This window comes from Armigeres subalbatus, chromosome 1, assembly GCF_024139115.2.
Source record: "Armigeres subalbatus isolate Guangzhou_Male chromosome 1, GZ_Asu_2, whole genome shotgun sequence".
Lineage (NCBI taxonomy): Eukaryota > Metazoa > Arthropoda > Insecta > Diptera > Culicidae > Armigeres > Armigeres subalbatus.
Genome location: NC_085139.1, coordinates 247772573 through 247793970, shown reverse-complemented (window position 1 = coordinate 247793970; position 21398 = coordinate 247772573). Strand labels below are relative to the sequence as shown.

Below are 21398 nucleotides of genomic sequence, written 5' to 3'. Positions count from 1 at the left end.
GTTCATCCTAGAATTCTTACGAGAGTTCCTCCAGGATTTCCTCCGGAAATTCTTCCTGTAGTTCTTCAATAAATTCCTCCAGAAGTTCCACCGACAGTTCCTCCGAGAATTCCTCTGATAATTTCTCCGGAAATTCCTATAGAAAATCCCCCGGGAGTTCCTCCGGAAATTACTCTGGGAGTTCCTCCGGGAGTTCCTTTTCAGAGAAACACCCGGAGAAACTGCCGGTGAAACTCCCGGAGGGATTCTCGTAGAAACTGCTGGTGGATCTCCCGGAGGAATTCCCGAAGGAACTGCCAGAGGAGCTCCCGTAAGATCTCCCGTAAGAACTCCCGGAGGAATTTCAGGAGGAACTCCTAGAAGAATTCCTAGAGGACCTCCCGGATGAGCTCCCAGAGAAACTATCTTCGAAGAAGAACTTCGGGAGGAATTTCCAGCTTAATTTCTGAATAAAGCCTAAATGATTTCCTGAAAAAAGCCTGAATAATTTGCTGGAATAGCTTCTGGTGGAACTCCCGGAGGAATTTCCGGAGGAACTCCCGGATGAATTGCTGGTGGAATTCCCGGAGGAACTCTCGAAGGAATTTTCTAGAAGAATTTCTGAAGAAACTCCCGGGAGAATTTTCAAGGGAACCCCGGGGAAACTACCAGCAGCATTCTCGGAAACAAGAGAATTCATCTTATAGACAAATCTCGTCTAGCTGAAACCTTTGTTGGGGTTTTCATTTTCGGTATAATTTATGTATAAATTTCCGGTGGAATTCCTGGAAAAATTCTTTGAAATTTTCCCAAGAAATTATTCGAAACAATTCACGAAAAATTTTATGGAATATACACAAGAAATTCGAAGATTTTTCGTGAAATTCTCAGGAATGTTTACTGGCAATTCTGCGGAATTTCCACGGAATATTCTTATTCTTAAAAATTATGGGAAACAGCACGAAATTATTCGAATTACTGCAGAACTTATAAAGAAGTTCGTGAAGATTTTCTTGGAGTAAATACTGGTGGAACTTTCGTATCAATTCCCAGCAAAATTTATGGTGGAATTCCTGAAGACACTGCCGAAGAAGTTGCTGGAGGCATTCCTAAAGAATCCCTGATAGAATTTCGGATAGAATGCCAGGAGCAATTGTCGAAGGAATTCCTGGAGAAGGCTTGCATATTGATTTTTCTGCCTATTTTATAATAAATATTATTTCAGAGAGAAATTCAGATGTATGGTTCTAGTTTTCTTAAACTTACGGAAGAATGCAGGATTTTTATAATAATTGTTATAGCCGATTTTATATTCTTTCTGAATACTAAGTTTGTTAATATTTTTCTCACTTTATTTAAAAATATCTGAAGAGCAATAAATCACGCATTTTTAAATCCATTGTTGTTTTAATCATTTATGTTTCGATTTGGTTTCATGTGCTAATATTCATGTGTTTTTATAAAACTACTATAAAACTACGATTTAGAAGACCAATAAAGTTGCCCCCCCCTTCTCGAAATCCTGGCTACGCCCATGAAATTCACCGTAGAAATCTCGAAGAAGCAAATTCCAATGAATTTCCTATGGAAATTTCGAACAATTTGCCGTTGAATTCTAATTTTTTATTGATGTTCACATTTTGAACAATCTACCGTGGAAAATTTGAAGAATTGTATGTGAGGATTTCGAAGAATACTCAAAAGAAACTTTCCACGGATTTTCCGAACATTTTCCTGTAGAAACTTGAAATAATTTTCCCTAGAAATTCCTAAGAATACTCAAAACTTCAGAGTTGTTTCCATGCAAAATCCGAAAATAATTTTCAAATTAATATTTTGGAGAAGCTCAGAGAATTTTCGAGAGAAGTTCATCAGATTTTTTCGTCGAAATTTAAAAGATTCCGCCCATTGAAGCCTTGAAAACATCCTGAAAAAATGCAGAAAAAAATCTTCGAGAAACGAACCTTAAAAAACCTCCACGGCGATTCAAGCCGCCGACCAAAATTCTGACAAACGCGGCTATTCATAAACCCAGTTTTTCAATGCACTTCAAGAATTCCTTATCTGTGAGTGTTAGGGATTCCATTATCCAGAAGTTCTGAGGAATGAATAATACGTGTCCCAGAATGGTACACTAGGGTGTCCCAAAAAAAATCGATGTTCGAAAAGTTATGGTGCTCAACCCTGAAATGAAAGATATACCTGTCTAGATAATTTTTGTAGAACAAACCGAATTTCTAAAAAATCGTTTAGAGGTCGCGCTAGGTCGATTTTTGAGCTATGAGCTTTTTTTAGGTTGAAAATCAAATATTGGGTCCTTTCACAATTTTTTTTGAGGGTCACCAATTCATTTTATATTTTTTTTATTTTTTTGTGGATCTTTGCCCATATTCTCCATGAATTAGTTTTTGGTATTATTTGCGTTTTTACAGTCTGCAGAACTTTTTAAATATCGAAAAAAAACACATTTTTCTGACTAATTTTCGAAGTTATTTCATCCTCACACAAAACATATTTTTTTCTCGTTCAGGAAAACTTACATACATACTACAAAGAGCAATTTATAAGGAGTGTTTTCATAAAAAAAGATCCAAGAAATGTTGTTTTGGGGCTGAGATATTGCAGTTTTAGTTAATAGTCAAAAAGTGTACAAATTCGGCACTTTTTCTTTACATGTTATAATTTCATCAAGATTGCACCAATATTTTAATTTAAATTAAAAACAATATTTGATTTTTTACCTAAAAAAGCTCATTTTTCAAAAATCGATCTGGCGCGACCTCTAAACGATTTTTTCAGAAATTCGGTTTTTTCTACAGAAATTATTCAGACAGGTATATCTTTCATTTCAGGGTTGAGCACCATGACTTTTCGAACATCGATTTTTTTTTTGGGACACCCTAATGGTACACCCAACCAGCGGATAGCAGATTTTAATACAGTTCTGCATAAGAACCTTACAGAAACTGTATAATAATTTGGCATATACAATTTCGGAAGATTTTAATACAATTGTTGTATTGAAATTTTACAGATTTGTATTATTTTAATACAATATCTGTATAAAAAGCTTACAGAATTGTATATGCCAAGATTTTATACAATAATTGTCAGACTTGTTTTTTGGGTGTACTGCTTTTCTCGCATTTAGCCAAGGCACCAATCTTCTCGGTTTAGATCACCATTTTCTTTTTAACTTTTAAACGCAATGACCGATCTTTATCGAATTCAATAGCGATCAACAAGACCACCTTTTGAATGCAACTTGTTGCGAGAAAAGTTAAGGATTACTATATGACAAGTTGGTTATAATTTTGTTAATTTTTTGTGCACACACGCGTACATAGAGACCCACGCATATGGACGGGCAGACATTTGCTCAGTTCATCGAGCTGAGCCGATTGGTATAATGGGTACACTATAGGTCTATGAGCCTTTTATAAAAAGTTCGATTTCGGACTGAAATGATGATGCTTTTTCGGTACAACTTTGTTATACGAGAAAAGCAAAAAGTTACCGAAAAATAGGTCGGTACAGTAAAGGTTTAAGATTGGTAAACTGGTCACTTTCCCCGAAAAATCACTCGGGAAATTTAAATTATGGAATTCATTTTAAATACCTAGATCAAATCTGCACACCAACCAATGCACAGCATCAAGCTGTTGCCTATGCTGCACTAAATGTGATGGGACGTGTTGAGCCCAGCACCAGTCCACAAAGCCCACGACAAAACACGTGCCTTATCCATCGTTAATAACACATGGTGCTGAGCTGCTGCAGCAGCAAGAGCAAATAAGCTTGCAGCCCACCTTCCCCTCCAGAGGGCGCCCATATTATCGCAAGCCCAATACGCAATTCTCACAGCTTTATCACCCTGCCTGCACCAATTGCCTTACCTGTTTCAATTTCCGGCGCACACGGGCGGACAGCCAGCCGCGAACATGACGAGACAATCAATGTAATCACGACGATGCGCTTTTTGCATCTTGCACACATGGGTCGGTCGGTCTGTCTATCTAACTGCAGCTCCGGCATAGAGCCCAATAGTTACTACATATAGATAGAGGAACAGATAGGACCATCCTACACATTAGGCGCTTAGCATATGCAGAGTTCGAACGTGGGCTCAATTGAGGAGTGTGCGTACGCTTTCGAAGAGACCCAGACGACATGTGAGCCACATGAGGCGGAGATTGCAGCAACGACAAAAGACGAGACGATTAACTTGTTTCATGGAGTGTTGTGACATAATTGAAGTCTAACAGATACGGCATTAGGAAGGATAGGCTGAAAGCTAATAAAATCAATCTTTTTGAAATTCAATCCTGACGATTCCACCGGTAATTGATTAATTTTCCGATGACAACCTGCAATGATTTGTTTTATCTTCCAACAAGTTTGTTCAACTTCCATTGAAAGACGGATCTCCTGAATGACACTCCAACTAAAACCAGAAAATCAACAAATCCGATCCTTACCTGTAATGACTTTGTTTGATCGGTGACGTGATGATAGTGATACGGGTCTGCTGGAGATCTCAATGGCACACACTCCATACCAGGTCGCGAGCCCAGTGTGCACAAGTCACTCTGAAATCAGAAAAAAGAGAAAGAAAAACAAAATCAGAAACAATCGATCCGAATAAAGTAGTCCAACGCTAATTCTGCCATTTTTGCATTGAAACGAAACAACCGAATAATTATACGCTTCGAGCAATCAACCTACATCGATCGACAACGGCGTGCGCGGCGTCGTGCGGTCTTGTTCAAGGCCGGAGCGGAAGTTTACGCTCCGTCGTCATACCGAAACGGGAATGACTCATTGGCATCGAACTCCAGTTTCCAGCTACTCCCCAACATCCAACATCCAGCAGTCAGAGATCGCTTATCTCGCTGCACAAAACTTATGTTTGCTTACTCGACCGAATCGTTTCCTATGCCCCAGCTAATGCAGCTCTTTACTGATCTCATGCACTTCACCATCCGTCTTTTGGCACGGGCGGCGTGGTAGCGCCCGATGCGCAACTCGGGGGACCTAATCTTGCAAAACAAAAACAATGCCATCCACCTCCGCCGCTCGTTTATGAAAATGACGATGACGGACGGACAAGCGACGACGACGACAACGATGTTCGAAAAGCGGATGGGGAAAGTCAACAAACTGGCAACGACTACCGGCTTACTGATGGTTGCCTTCATAGTTGAGCGTCGTTTTCCCCCAGTCAATGAGACTAAATAAGATGCAATTCAAGACTTCAACCGCTTCGAGGAAGAACCGGGGATGCAGCCAGCCAGCCAGCTTTGGATTTGGATGGCCTTGTTAGAGCGAGCTGTTTGGATGCGTTCGAGTTTCAGGGTAAATGGAGCGCGCCGCCCGTCAGAGGGTTTGCTGTTTTAGAGTGCAGCAGTGATTGTTTGTTGTTATTATTTGACTGAGATGCAGGCGGATAATGATGCGAGGTCGGATCTGCACCATGGCGATGGGAAACTATATTTTGTCATACGGCGTCGTCGGTGAGGTAGTAAATATGATTCGAGATGAATGGGGAAATGAAGGTTGGTTTGACGATTTGTATACAAATTAGATCTCAAATAGGTCGGCTAGGCAGTTGTTGACTCATCTAAATGCCACAAGTATCATTCTGCACAAAATCAAGACAAAAAAAACATCATGGATCGTGTTGATGAAATCTTCCGCTTCTACGCAGTAACTAACGGAAGAGAGAGAATCTAAAGAGAATTAGGGAAGATCCATTAATTACTTAACGCAAAAAATGGACTTTTTCGACCCCCTATGTCACACTTTCTGTATAAAGCTTCTGACAATTTTGTAGGGATCGACACACTTCACTCACCCCTCTAAGCGTTACGTAATTTGTGGACGTTCCCTAATAATATAATTGTTAATCAGGTCAGTCGAGCCGAGAAGAGACTAAAGCAAATATCGGATGATCCCGCTCGATGCAGCAAACAACGGTAAATTAAATGTACTAATTAATGCCAAATATATGCAGACGCGTGATTCAGAAGTAAGAATTTTTAATCTTTTTGGCCTACTTTAGAGATTAGAAGCGGAAGCGTGAAGTGAAAAAAAATATTACCGAAGACAAGCGTGCTTCTGAGGAAGAAACAACATCCTCCATGTGACTTATTCCGGTCAGACACTAGGCTGAAATGAAGAATTATAGTCAATAGTCATGCATCGTCCTGTGCCTCGCACTCGCAGGTGCATGCAAGCATTCACCGTTGGCTCATACCATACAGATCCAAGCTTTTGGATATGTAATGCAGTTCACTTTTCTCCCATCAAAGATGGAAAAACACCTGATCCTTGCACATATTCAGTTATCGATATTCGGGAGCTTCACGATTCCGAATGGAATCCTACTAAAATCCGACTGAATCACGAATGGAATTCGACTGGATTCCGAAAGCAATCCGACTGGATTCCGAACACAATCCGACTGGATTCCGAATGTAATCCGACTGGATTCCGAATGGAATCCAACTGGACTTCGAACGAAATCCGACTGGATTCCAAATGCAATCCACCGCAATCCTCCGACTACTGGTCTTCGAATGGAATCAAAGTGCATTCCGAATGGAATCCGACTGGATTCCGAACGAAATCCGACTAGAATAGGAAAGCAGTCCGACTGAATTTCAAATGAAATACGACTGGATTCCTAATGGAATCCGACTGGATTCCGAATATAATCCGACTGGACTTCTGAATGAAATCCGACTGGACATCCGAATAGAATCCGACTGAATTTCGAATGGAATCCTATTGAAATCCGACTGGAAACTGACTGGATTCCGACTGGATTCCGAATTGAATCCGGCTGGATTCCGACTGGAATCCGAATGGATTTCGAATGGAATCCGACTGGATTCCGAATGGAATCCGACTGGATACCGAATGGAATCCGACTGGATACCGAATGGAATCCGACTGGATTCCGAATTGAATCCGGCTGGATTCCGACTGGATTCCGAATGGCTTACGAATGGAATCCGACTGGATTTCGAATGGAATCCGAATGGAATCCGACTGGATTCCGAATGGAATCCGACTGGATTCCGAATGCAATCCAAATTGGATTCGGAATGGAATCCGAATTGGATTCGGAATGGAATCCGAATTGGATTCGGAATGGAATCCGAATTGGATTCGGAATGGAATCCGAATTGGATTCGGAATGGAATCCGAATTGGATTCGGAATGGAATCCGAATTGGATTCGGAATGGAATCCGAATTGGATTCGGAATGGAATCCGAATTGGATTCCGAATGAAATCCGAATTGGATTCCGAATGGAATCCGAATTGGAATCCGAATTGGATTCCAAATGGAATCCGAATTGGATTCCGAATGGAATCCGAATTGGATTCCGAATGGAATCCGAATTGGATTCCGAATGGAATCCGAATTGGATTCCGAATGGAATCCGAATTGGATTCCGAATGGAATCCGAATTGGATTCCGAATGGAATCCGAATTGGATTCCGAATGGAATCCGAATTGGATTCCGAATGGAATCCGAATTGGATTCCGAAATAGATTCCGTATGGAATCCGACTGGATTCCGAATGGAATCCGACTGGATTCCGAATGGAATCCGACTGGATTCCGAATGGAATCCGACTGGATTCCGAATGGAGTGCGACTGGATTCCGAATGGAATCCGACTGGATACCGAATGGAATCCGATTGGATTCCGAATTGAATCCGGCTGGATTCCGACTGGATTCCGAATGGCTTACGAATGGAATCCGACTGGATTTCGAATGGAATCCGAATGGAATCCGACTGGATTCCGAATGCAATCCAAATTGGATTCCGAATGGAATCCGAATTGGATTCCGAATGGAATCCGAATTGTATTCCGAATGGAATCCGAATTGGATTCCGAATGAAATCCGAATTGGAGTCCGAATGGAATCCGAATTGGATTAGGACTGGAATCCGAATTGGATTCGGAATGGAATCCGAATTGGATTACGAATGGAATCCGAATTGGATTCCGAATGAAATCCGAATTGGATTCCGAATGAAATCCGAATTGGATTCCGAATGGAATCCGAATCGGAATCCGAATTGGACTCCAAATGGACTCCGAATTGGATTCCGAATAGAATCCGAATTGGATTCCGAATGGAATCCGAATTGGATTCCGAATGGAATCCGAATTGGATTCCGAATGGAATCCGAATTGGATTCCGAATGGAATCCGAATTGGATTCCGAATGGAATCCGAATTGGGTTCCGAATGGAATCCGAATTAGATTCCGAATGGAATCCGAATGGAATCCGACTGGATTCCAAATGGATTCCGACTGGATTCCGAATGGAATCCGACTGGATTCCGAATGGAATCCGACTGGATTCCGAATGGAATCCGACTGGATTCCGAATGGAATCCGACTGGATTCCGAATGGAATCCGACTGGATTCCGAATGGAATCCGACTGGATTCCGAATGGAATCCGACTGGATTCCGAATGGAATCCGAATTGGAATCCGACTGGATTCAAAACTGGAATCCGACTGGATTCATAATTTAAATCCGAAAGACGTCTGACTGGACTCCGAATGGAATCCGACTAGATTCCGAATTGGAATCCGACTGGATTCTGAATGGAATCTGACTGGATTCTGAATTAAATCCGACTGGATTCCTAATTGAAATCCGAAAGAAATTCAACTGGACTCCGAATGGAATCCGACTGGATTCCGAATGGATTCCGAATGGAATCCGACTGAATTCCGAATGGAATCCGACTGGATTCCGAATGGAATCCGACTGGATTCCGAATGGAATCCGACTGGATCCGCAATGGAACCCGACTGGATTCCGAGTGGAACCCGACTGGATCCCGAACGGAATCCGACTGGATTCGGACTGGATTCCGAATGGAATCCGACTGGATTCAGATGGAATCCGACTGGATTCCGAATGGAATCCGACTGGATTCAGAATGGAATCCGACTGGATTCCGAATGGAATCCGACTGGATTCCGGAATGGAATCCGACTGGATTCCGAATGGAATCCGAGTATGATTCCGAATGGAATCCGACCGGATTCCGAATGGAATCTGACTGGATTCCGAATGGGATCCGACTGGATTCCGAACGAAATCCGACTGGATTCCGAATGGAACTGACTGATTCCGAATGGAACTGACTGGATTCCGAATGGAATCCGACTGATTCCGAATGGAATCCGACTGGACTCCGAATTGAATCCGACAGCATACCGAATTGAATCCGACTGGATTCCAAATGGAACTGACTGGATTCCGAATGGAACTGACTGGATTCCGAATGGAACTGACTGGATTCCGAATGGAATCCGACTGGATTCCGAATGGAATCTGACTGGATTCCGAATGGAATCCGACTGGATTCCGAATGGAATCCGACTGGATTTTGAATGGATTCCGAATGGAATCCGACTGGATTCCGAATGGAATCCGACTGGATTCCGAATGGAATCCGACTGGATTCTGAATGGAATTCGACTGGATTCCGAATGGAATCCGATTGGAATCCGACTGGATTCCGAATGGAATCCGACTGGATTCCGAATGGAATCCGACTGGATTCCGAATGGAATCCGACTGGATTCCGAATGGAATCCGACTGAATTCCGAATGGAATCCGACTGAATTCCGACTGGAACCCGAATTGAAATCCGACTGAAATCCGAATTGGAATCCGACTGGATTCCGAACTTGAATCTGAAAGCAATCCGACTAGACTCCGAATGGAATCGGACTGGACTCCGAATGGAATCCGACTGGATTCCGAATGGATTCCGAATGGAATCCGACTGAATTCCGAGTGGAAATCTACAAGATTCCGAATGGAATCCGATTGGATTCCAAATGGAAACCGACTAGTTTTCAAATGAAATCCGACTGGATTCCGAATGAAATCCGACTGGATTCCGAATGGAATCCGACTGGATTCCGAACGAAATCCGACTGGATTCCGAATGGAATCCGACTGGATTCCGAATGGAATCCGACTGGATTCCGAATGGAACTGACTGGAATTCGAATGGAATCCGGCTGGATTCCGAATGGAATCCGAATTGTATTCCGAATGGAATCCGACTGGATTCCCACTGGATTCCGAATGGAATCCGAGTTGGATTCCGAATGGATTCCGAATGGATTCCGAATGGAATCCGAATTGGATTCGGAATGGAATCCGAATTGGATTCGGAATGGAATCCGAATTGGATTCGGAATGGAATCCGAATTGGATTCGGAATGGAATCCGAATTGGATTCGGAATGGAATCCGAATTGGATTCGAAATGGAATCCGAATTGGATTCGGAATGGAATCCGAATTGGATTCGGAATGGAATCCGAATTGGATTCGGAATGGAATCCGAATTGGATTCGGAATGGAATCCGAATTGGATTCGGAATGGAATCCGAATTGGATTCGGAATGGAATCCGAATTGGATTCGGAATGGAATCCGAATTGGATTCCGAATGGAATCCGACTGGATTCCGAATGGAATCCGACTGGATTCCGAATGGAATCCGACTGGATTCCGAATGGAATCCGACTGGATTCCGAATGGAATCCGACTGGATTCCGAATGGAATCCGACTGGATTCCGAATGGAATCCGAATTGGATTCCGAATGGAATCCGAATTGGATTCCGAATGGAATCCGAATTGGATTCCGAATGGAATCCGAATTGGATTCCGAATGGAATCCGAATTGGATTTCGACTGGATTCCGAATGGAATCTGACTGGATTCCGAATGGAATCCGACTGGATTCCGAATGGAATCCGACTGGATTCCGAATGGAATCCGACTGGATTCCGAATGGAATCCGACTGGATTCCGAATGGAATCCGACTGGATTCCGAATGGAATCCGACTGGATTCCGAATGGAATCCGACTGGATTCCGAATGGAATCCGACTGGATTCCGAATGGAATCCGACTGGATTCCGAATGGAATCCGACTGGATTCCGAATGGAATCCGACTGGATTCCGAATGGAATCCGACTGGATTCCGAATGGAATCCGACTGGATTCCGAATGGAATCCGACTGGATTCCGAATGGAATCCGACTGGATTCCGAATGGAATCCGACTGGATTCCGAATGGAATCCGACTGGATTCCGAATGGAATCCGACTGGAATCCGACTGGATTCCGAATGAAATCCGACTAGATTCCGAATGGAATCCGACTGGATTCTGAATGGAATCCGACTGGATTCCGAATGGAATCCGACTGGATTCCGAATGGTTTCCGAATGGAATTCGACTGGATTCCGTATGGGATCCGACTGAAATCCGAATGGAACCCGACTGGATTCCGAATGGAATCCGACTGGATTCCGAATGGAATCCGACTGGATTCCGAATGGAATCCGACTGGATTCCGAATGGAATCCGACTGGATTCCGAATGGAATCCGACTGGATTCCGAATGGAATCCGACTGGATTCCGAATGGAATCCGACTGGATTCCGAATGGAATCCGACTGGAATCCGACTGGATTCCGAATGGAATCCGACTGGATTCCGAATGGAATCCGACTGGATTCCGAATGGAATCCGACTGGATTCCGAATGGAATCCGACTGGATTCCGAATGGAATCCGACTGGATTCCGAATGGAATCCGACTGGATTCCGAATGGAATCCGACTGGATTCCGAATGGAATCCGACTGGATTCCGAATGGAATCCGACTGGATTCCGAATATAATCCGATTGGATTCCGAATATAATCCGACTGGATTCCGAATATAATCCGACAGGATTTCAAATGGAAATCGACTGGATTCCGAATGGAATCCGACCAGACTTCCGAATGAAATCCGACTGCACTTCTGAATGAAATCCGACTGGACTTCCAAATCGAATCCGGCTGGATTCCGAATGGAATCCGACTGGATTCCGAATGGAATCCGACTGGATTCCGAATGGAATCCGACTGGATTCCGAATGGAATCCGACTGGATTCCGACTGGATTCCGAATGGAATCCGACTGGATTCCGAATGGAATCCGACTGGATTCCGAATGGAATCCGACTGGATTCCGAATGGAATCCGACTGGATTCCGAATGGAATCCGACTGGATTCCGAATGGAATCCGACTGGATTCCGAATGGAATCCGACTGGATTCCGAATGGAATCCGACTGGATTCCGAATGGAATCCGACTGGATTCCGAATGGAATCCGACTGGATTCCGAATGGAATCCGACTGGATTCCGAATGGAATCCGACTGGATTCCGAATGGAATCCGACTGGATTCCGAATGGAATCCGACTGGATTCCGAATGGAATCCGACTGGATTCCGAATGGAATCCGACTGGATTCCGAATGGAATCCGACTGGATTCCGAATGGAATCCGACTGGATTCCGAATGGAATCCGACTGGATTCCGAATGGAATCCGACTGGATTCCGAATGGAATCCGACTGGATTCCGAATGGAATCCGACTGGATTCCGAATGGAATCCGACTGGATTCCGAATGGAATCCGACTGGATTCCGAATGGAATCCGACTGGATTCCGAATGGAATCCGACTGGATTCCGAATGGAATCCGACTGGATTCCGAATTGAAATCCGAATGGAATCCGAATTGGATTCCGAAAGCCCGATTGGATTTCGAATGTAATCCGCATTGGATTCCGAATGGAATCCGCTTTGGATTCCGAATGGAATCCGAATATGATTCCGAATGGAATCCGAATTGGATTCCGAATGGAATTCGAATTGGATTCCAAATGGAATCCGAATTGGATACCGAATGGTATCCGAATTGGATACCGAATGGAATCCGAATTATATTCCGAATGGAATTCGAATTGGATTCCGAATGGAATCCGAATTGGATTCCAAATGGAATCCGAATTGGATACCGAATGGAATTCGAATTGGATTCCAAATGAAATCTGAATTGAATTTCGAATGGAATCTGAATTGGGTTCCGAATGGAATCCGAATTGGATTCCGAATGGAATCTGAATTGAATTCCGAATGGAATCCGACTGGATTCCGAATGGAATCCGACTGGATTCCGAATGGAATCCGACTGGATTCCGAATGGAATCCGACTGGATTCCTTATGGAATCCGACTGGATTCCGAATGGAATCCGACTGGATTCCGAATGGAATCCGACTGGATTCCGAATGGAATCCGACTGGATTCCGAATGGAATCCGACTGGATTCCGAATGGAATCCGACTGGATTGCGCATGGGATCCGACTGGATTCCGCATGGGATCCGACTGGAATCCGTTTGGATTCCGTATTAAAATCCGACTGGATTCCGAATTGGAATCCGACTTGAGTCCAAATCGGAATTCGACTAGATTCCGAATTGGAATCCGACTGGATTCAAAATTGAAATCCGACTGGAAAAGTTCTTAAAACGACTTCACTTGTTTGAGCGCCTAACGATGTAACGTGGAACTTACGAATTGAGCGGGTCCAGAAAAAGTTCTTAAGAACATCTACCGTGGCGTAATCCAGCAAAGCTTCCAGCGTATACCGACAGATGTCAACTACCCTGCCTCGAAATCCTTGATCGGAGGCGTACACACTTAGTTTTTATTTCTGCAGCTCGGAAAAAATCCGCACAGCCGTGCGCCGGCAAAATAAAAAACTGATATTTCAGCAAAAATGGCGTTTGTTAGCTGATTTTCGGCAAAATATTTGCTGATTCTCATCAATTTTGACAGAAATCTCGTCAAAATACATGTTTGCTGGGGCACGGCTGTGCGAATCTCGGTAAAAGTTCAACATTTTGCTGATATCCCGGTAAAAAAAAATTAAGTGTGTAAGGTGCAGCAAGCTACAATTGTTGTCAAACTGCACAACGCTGACGTCAATTGCCCCCGACTTGTGTCGCAGCTTTGTTTCCATTTCATTCACCTCTAGCAATTCCCAGACACGTATACATTTTTTGGTATCCATAGAATGTGATAAAATCGCTGATGTACCTCCGACAATTTATCAAGTAAACAGATAAAACGGTTTATCACATCAGCTGTCGATTTGAGCTTCCACAACAAAGATACGATGTTATGGATGTTAGCTTTGTCATGTGCCTTTGTAGCTGTAGAAGCTCCAACCAACAGAACGATTCAGCCTAATTACGGTTGTTAAGCGCAAACTCACCACCAGCAGTCACAATTGGCGCCCAAGGCGAACTGTGTTCCTGCTCGAAGTGAGCTCCTGTACGAACAATATCCACACTGCACAGATCTAATTTAAATAATTATCTGATTATTCGTTCAGCTGTTTTTCCCCGCGAGAAAGAGAGGTGACTCGGAGCTCGAGACACGAATGGTTGCAACTTGCATTGCCGCTACTGCCATTTGCTGCACTGGACAGAGGCAGAGTCAGTGCGGAATGACGCGATGCTATGCAGTTGAGGTAATTTACCGGCACAGATTTTCCACGTCGACACGCTCTCTTGGGTCCTACCGTTGTTGTTACTGGCTCGGGGGCAGAATGCGGTCTGCCGTTTAAGAGAGCTTCCTTGAACTATGGTAGCGCACGGTTTCTCCCAAGCTCGATCGAGAAGGTGAAATTAATCAAAAACTTTTGCTAATTGATTACTTGGGCTTCTTTAGCTAAGGTTTCATTTGTTAGTGCGACGAATTGCAACCGCACAGTTGCCAATAAATCACCCCCGGCATTCACTAAACTGGACTGGATCGGGAAACGGCGCAAGTCGTGATCTACCAATTTCCAACCACAAAACTAACGGATAGAGCTTGGAAATGGTGGAAATCCATCTTTTTGAAAAACGATTCCTTGAACCCATAAGGTCTTGTCTAATTCAGCCGCAGTGGATAATTAAGCCTGGGTACCATATCGTCAACGTTGGACAGCTTAAGATCTATGGCAGCCATTAGTTTGTACCTCACACAGGCGCACACACATATTACGTATGGGGAAAGGATTTTCTTCCAAATTAAAATCCGAAGAGAAATGATTTCACTTCCCACTCTCGAGTACACCGCCCGTCATCGCTAATGAGATCTATCTCCGCCTGAGCCTCCCCTAATGATAGCTGCATGTATAACGAGTAACACGGCTTCTGAAAGTAAAAGGTTTACCGACCCGTTGCGCAGTTGCGGATGTGCTGATCGATGTCGGATAAAATATGGAGAAGGTCGTAAAAAACTCGAATTGATGTACACAAAATTGACGGATTAAAATTATTTGAAAATGATTCACTAATCCATCTAAAATAAACATACATTAGCTTAACAAAAATTAATCAAAACAAAAAGAAACTTCAATTTAATCACTTAAGGTAATCAAGATAAACTCGAAAAGAATCAAAACGGATTCCCGAAAGAAGATTCTCGACGAAATCACAAAAGGTAATTAGACAGATTCCCTAATGAGACTAAACAAATTTTCGATAATTTCGATCTAGACGAAATCGAAAGAATTCCGACGGAATCAGGATGGAACCCTGAAGGCATGCGACCGATTTCCAACGGCAGCCAATGGAATTCCAATTACATCCAGACGGATTCCCGACGGAATCAGGGCGGAATCCGGACGAAAACCAAACTACAATTGCCGTTAGGCCTAATTGCCGACCGAATCCGGATGGAAACTAGACGGAATTCAGAAGGACTCCCTACAAAAACCAATGGATGGGAATCAGGATGAATTCCCGACAAAATCCAGATCGAATCCCGCCTGAAATAGAAGGTTATTTTTATTCTTTATTAAGGAATTTTTTAAATTCTAGGATTTAGTTTAACACCGTTGGAATTCCGATAAATTCCCGATGTAATCCGCAATGGATTCCCGATGGAATCCGCAATGGATTCCCGATGGAATCCGCAATGGATTCCCGATGGAATTCGCAATGGATTCCCGATGGAATTCGCAATGGATTCCCGATGGAATTCGCAATGGATTCCCGATGGAATCCGCAACGGATTCCCGATGGAATCCGCAACGGATTCCCGATGGAATCCGCAATGGATTCCCGATGGAATCCGCAATGGATTCCCGATGGAATCCGAATGAATTCCCTATGAAATCCGAATGAATTCCCTATGGAATCCGAATGGATTCCCGATGGAATCCGCAATGGATTCCCGATGGAATGGAATCCGATGGAATCCGAATGGATTCCCAATGGAATCCGAATGGATTCCCGATGGAATCCGACTGGATTCCCGATGGAATCCGCAATGGATTCCTGATGGAATCCGCAATGGATTCCTGATGGAATCCGCAATGGATTCCCGATGGAATCCGCAATGGATTCCCGATGGAATCCGCAATGGATTCCCGATGGAATCCGCAATGGATTCCCGATGGAATCCGCAATGGATTCCCGATGGAATCCGCAATGGATTCCCGATGGAATCCGCAATGGATTCCCGATGGAATCCGCAATGGATTCCCGATGGAATCCGCAATGGATTCCCGATGGAATCCGCAATGGATTCCCGATGGAATCCGCAATGGATTCCCGATGGAATCCGCAATGGATTCCCGATGGAATCCGCAATGGATTCCCGATGGAATCCGCAATGGATTCCCGATGGAATCCGCAATGGATTTCCGATGGAATCCGCAATGGATTTCCGATGGAATCCGAATGGATTCCCGATGGAATCCGCAATGGATTCCCGATGGAATCCGCAATGGATTCCCGATGGAATCCGCAATGGATTCCCGATGGAATCCGCAATGGATTCTAAATGGCATCAGCAATGGATTCCCGATGGAATCCGCAATGGATTCCCGATGGAATCCGCAATGGATTCCCGATGGAATCCGCAATGGATTCCCGATGGAATCCGCAATGGATTCCCGATGGAATCCGCAATGGATTCCCGATGGAATCCGCAATGGATTCCCGATGGAATCCGCAATGGATTCCCGATGGAATCCGCAATCGAACTCCGATGGAATCCGAATGGATTCCCGATGGAAGCCGCAATGGATTCCGATGGAATCCGCAATGGATTCCCGATGGAATCCGCAATGGATTCCCGATGGAATCCGCAATGGATTCCCGATGGAATCCGCAATGGATTCCCGATGGAATCCGCAATGGATTCCCGATGGAATCCGCAATGGATTCCCGATGGAATCCGCAATGGATTCCCGATGGAATCCGCAATGGATTCCCGATGGAATCCGCAATGGATTCCCGATGGAATCCGCAATGGATTCCCGATGGAATCCGCAATGGGTTTCCGATGGAATCCGCAATGGATTCCGATGGAATCCGCAATGGATTCCCAATGGAATCCGCAATGGATTCCCGATGGAATCCGCAATGGATTCCCGATGGAATCCGCAATGGATTCCCGATGGAATCCGCAATGGATCCCGATGGAATCCGCAATGGATTCCCGATGGAATCCGCAATGGATTCCCGATGGAATCCGCAATGGATTCCCGATGGAATCCGAATGGATTCGATGGAATCCGCAATGGATTCGATGGAAACCGCAATCGTTTCCCGAAGGAATCCGCCATGGACTTCCGATGGAATCCGCAATGGATTCCCGATGGAATCCGCAATGGATTCCCGATGGAATCCGCAATGGATTCCCGATGTAATCCGTAATGGATTCGATGGAATCCGCAATGGATTCGATGGAATCCGCAATGGATTCCCGATGGAATCCGCAATGGATTCCCGATGGAATCCGCAATGGATTCCCGATGGAATCCGCAATGGATTCCCGATGGAATCCGCAATGGATTCCCGATGGAATCCGCAATGGATTCCCGATGGAATCCGCAATGGATTCCCGACGGAATCCGAATGGATTCCCGACGGAATCCGAATGGATTCCCGACGGAATTCGAATGGATTCCCGACGGAATCCGAATGGATTCCCGACGGAATCCGAATGGATTCCCGACGGAATCCGAATGGATTCCCGACGGAATCCGAATGGATTCCCGACGGAATCCGAATGGATTCCCGACGGAATCCGAATGGATTCCCAACGGAATCCGAATGGATTCCCGACGGAATCCGAATGGATTCCCGACGGAATCCGAATGGATTCCCAACGGAATCCGAATGGATTCCCGATGGAATCCGAATGGATTCCCAACGGAATCCGAATGGATTCCCGACGGAATCCGAATGGATTCCCGACGGAATCCGATTGGATTCCCGATGGAATCCGAATGGATTCCCGATGGAATCCGAATGGATTCCCGATGGAATCCGAATGGATTCCCGATGGAATCCGAATGGATTCCCGATGGAATCCGAATGGATTCCCGATGGAATCCGAATGGATTCCCGATGGAATCCGAATGGATTCCCGATGGAATCCGAATGGATTCCCGATGGAATCCGAATGGATTCCCGATGGAATCCGAATGGATTCCCGATGGAATCCGAATGGATTCCCGATGGAATCCGAATGGATTCCCGATGGAATCCGAATGGATTCCCGATGGAATCCGAATGGATTCCTGATGGAATCCGAATTGATTCACGATGGAATCGAATGGATTCCCGGTGGAATTGGAATGGATTCCCGATGGAATCCGAATGGATTCCCGATGGAATTCGAATGGATTCCCGATGGAATCCGAATGGATTCCCGATGGAATCCGAATGGATTCCCGATGGAATCCGAATGGATTCCCGATGGAATCCGAATGGATTCCCGATGGAATCCGAATGGATTCCCGATGGAATCCGAATGGATTCCCGATGGAATCCGAATGGATTCCCGATGGAATCCGAATGGATTCCCGATGGAATCCGAATGGATTCCCGATGGAATCCGAATGGATTCCCGATGGAATCCGAATGGATTCCCGATGGAATCCGAATGGATTCCCGATGGAATCCGAATGGATTCCCGATGGAATCCGAATGGATTCCCGATGGAATCCGAATGGATTCCCGATGGAATCCGAATGGATTCCCGATGGAATCCGAATGGATTCCCGATGGAATCCGAATAGATGGATGAATAGATTCCAGACAATTCGGGATGGATTCTCGACATAATCCGGATAGTTTCCCAACATAATTCGGATGGAATCCTGACAGAATCCAGATGGATTGTCGACGGAATCCAGATGGATTACAAACGATTCTCCAAATGGAATTTAGACGATAAAATAGACAATAAAATGAATTTCCAATTAAATACAGGTATAAAAACAGGCTATCTAAAATCGTTCAAAATCCCTAAACGAAAGTGCTTTCAACACGCACTGCGGCCACGGTGGTGACATTCATTACAATCGGAGCTGTCATCGGTCATCCAAAGTGGCGCAAAGTGTCCAATATCGGCGGCTCACGTTTTTCTTTCTCCTACCGTGTGCTGCCCGCGATGGGAACGGCAAACCCGGTAAAGCATCATCCGTCTAATCCACTGCACGTTGAGAAGATTCGAGATTAGAAACACCGCTCAATGACGGCGGCGCAGCGTCGCGCAACGGCTGGACGAAGGTCTGTCACATCTGATTAGTGTCAATTTCGGATCGGCTGAGTAGCTGAACGGCGCGGCAGAAACTGGCAAGGAAGGGGACACTCACTCACACGGTACGGCACGTTATTGGCGGGTGGCGCATTGGATTACACCACGTGATGGCGCTTGATGACAGACGACGACGACGACGACAACAGGGATAGTAGAGATCGAGTTACTCAGCAATATTATGGCGGATACGATAAACAACGAGAGATTATTCGAAATTAATGAATCCACACGTATCTTAATTTAAAGGATCTTAAAAAGAAGACAAAAAAATCAGGATTTTCATGGAATCCACACAATAACTTGATTGAGGGGGTTCTCGTGACTTTTTTCTTGTTCGGGCCACTGCGACCAGTTATTAGATTTTTTGTAACATTACCCGTATACTTAGTGCACAAGTGCATGTCGAATTCAGCATTCGCAAGGATGTGGCCAGGACAGATCTCGACTATTCGAGAGTATAATGCTTCATCTAAGAGATAGTGATTAGTCCCAAATCAATATCTGAGGTAACGGATGAAAGTAATGTTACTCTCATACAATAGTCTTGACTTGTACCACCTACGAATTTGTGCGAATTGCTCAATGCTAGCTAATGATTGGCCAACACAAAAATCACAGTATGCAGTGCGTTTGCATCTGCCGAACCAAGGCAACCTATCAGGCATTAATTAAATAGCTATTATACCTTTAGCTTTAGCAGATTTGTTTGCTTTTATCTCTGTCACTTTTACCCGCATTGACGTGTTAAATGTTAGGTCATCCAAGAAATTCTTGGCTAAAGACCTATAAATCAACGAGCGTAGCGATGAACTTCTAATCTTATATGGTCGGGGTTCTGCCAAATCGCACGGAGTGCCAACAAAAAATAACAATTTTTCTGGCGAGTCTTTCCTTTAGCAGATTTAATTTATCGTATCGGATATCCCTCAATCCCATAACTGAGGATACCCTACAACAAATATACGTGGGAATTGATATGAAATGGTTCCCGGATTTCTTGTACGAACAAAACATCACAAACCTGGTTTCATTTGTGGAGGTTTATTTGAAGGGATTCCTGGAGAAATTCCCGATCGAATTCCTGACGGATTTTAAAACTACCTTGGTAAATTCCTTTCAGATTTTCTTCGGTTATTCCTCCAGAAATTCATTTAAAATTCTGTAACAAAATCTTTTCAGGTTCGCTTACGGTTATTCCTTCAAGAATTGAGTCGAACATTCCTCCAGATTTTTTTTCGAAAATCTCTTTAGAAAAGCCACCAGAAATTAATCCTCCGGAAAGGCCTTTGTAATTTTTTTTCAGAAATTCCTTTGGAACTTCGTCCAGGAAGTCCTTAGGAAATTCCTTCAGTAAACCATACAAAATTTCTGCAGGAAAAATTCCAGAAAAGAATTTTAATTTGGAGGAATTACTTAAGGAGTATTTGAGTGATAAACTCATTTTCAATGAAAAAACACTAAAACAACGGTTTGAAAAAAATAAAGGAATTTATAAACGAAATTTCCCAAAAGAATTTCTGAAGAGATTCCCGAAGAAATTCTTAAAGGATTTTCAAAAGAAAATTTTGAAGGTCTACAGGAATTTCTGGAAGAGTTGCTAAAGGAATTTCCGGAGGAATGCCCGAAGGAATTCCTTCAGGAATTTCGAAAAGAATTCCTACAGAAAGTGCTAAAAAAATTCCAGAGAGAAATTTCGAAAGAATATTAAAAATATCTGGGGGGTCCCGTAGCGTAGTTGGCTACACGTTCGTCTTATAAGCGGACGGTCATGGGTTCGATTCCCAGCCTCTCCACTAAACCCTTGTGTCAGTCGCCGGAGGTACAGACCAAAAGGGTGGCGTTTTGGAGTGCACGTGCACGTGCACGTCTTACCAACACGGCTGCCCGATGCCCGA

The 21398-nt window shown here is 44.1% G+C and overlaps 1 protein-coding gene across 2 annotated transcripts in view; it reads right to left on the bottom strand.

Moving 5' to 3' along the window:
* The window catches only part of LOC134206411 (serine-rich adhesin for platelets), a 250008-nt gene that overhangs the window by 71559 nt on the left and 157051 nt on the right, over positions 1-21398 (bottom strand). For both annotated transcript variants that reach the window (XM_062682125.1, XM_062682126.1), the window contains one exon: positions 4458-4568. In XM_062682125.1, the coding sequence (XP_062538109.1) occupies positions 4458-4568 (111 nt within the window). The remainder of the gene's footprint in view (positions 1-4457; positions 4569-21398) is intronic.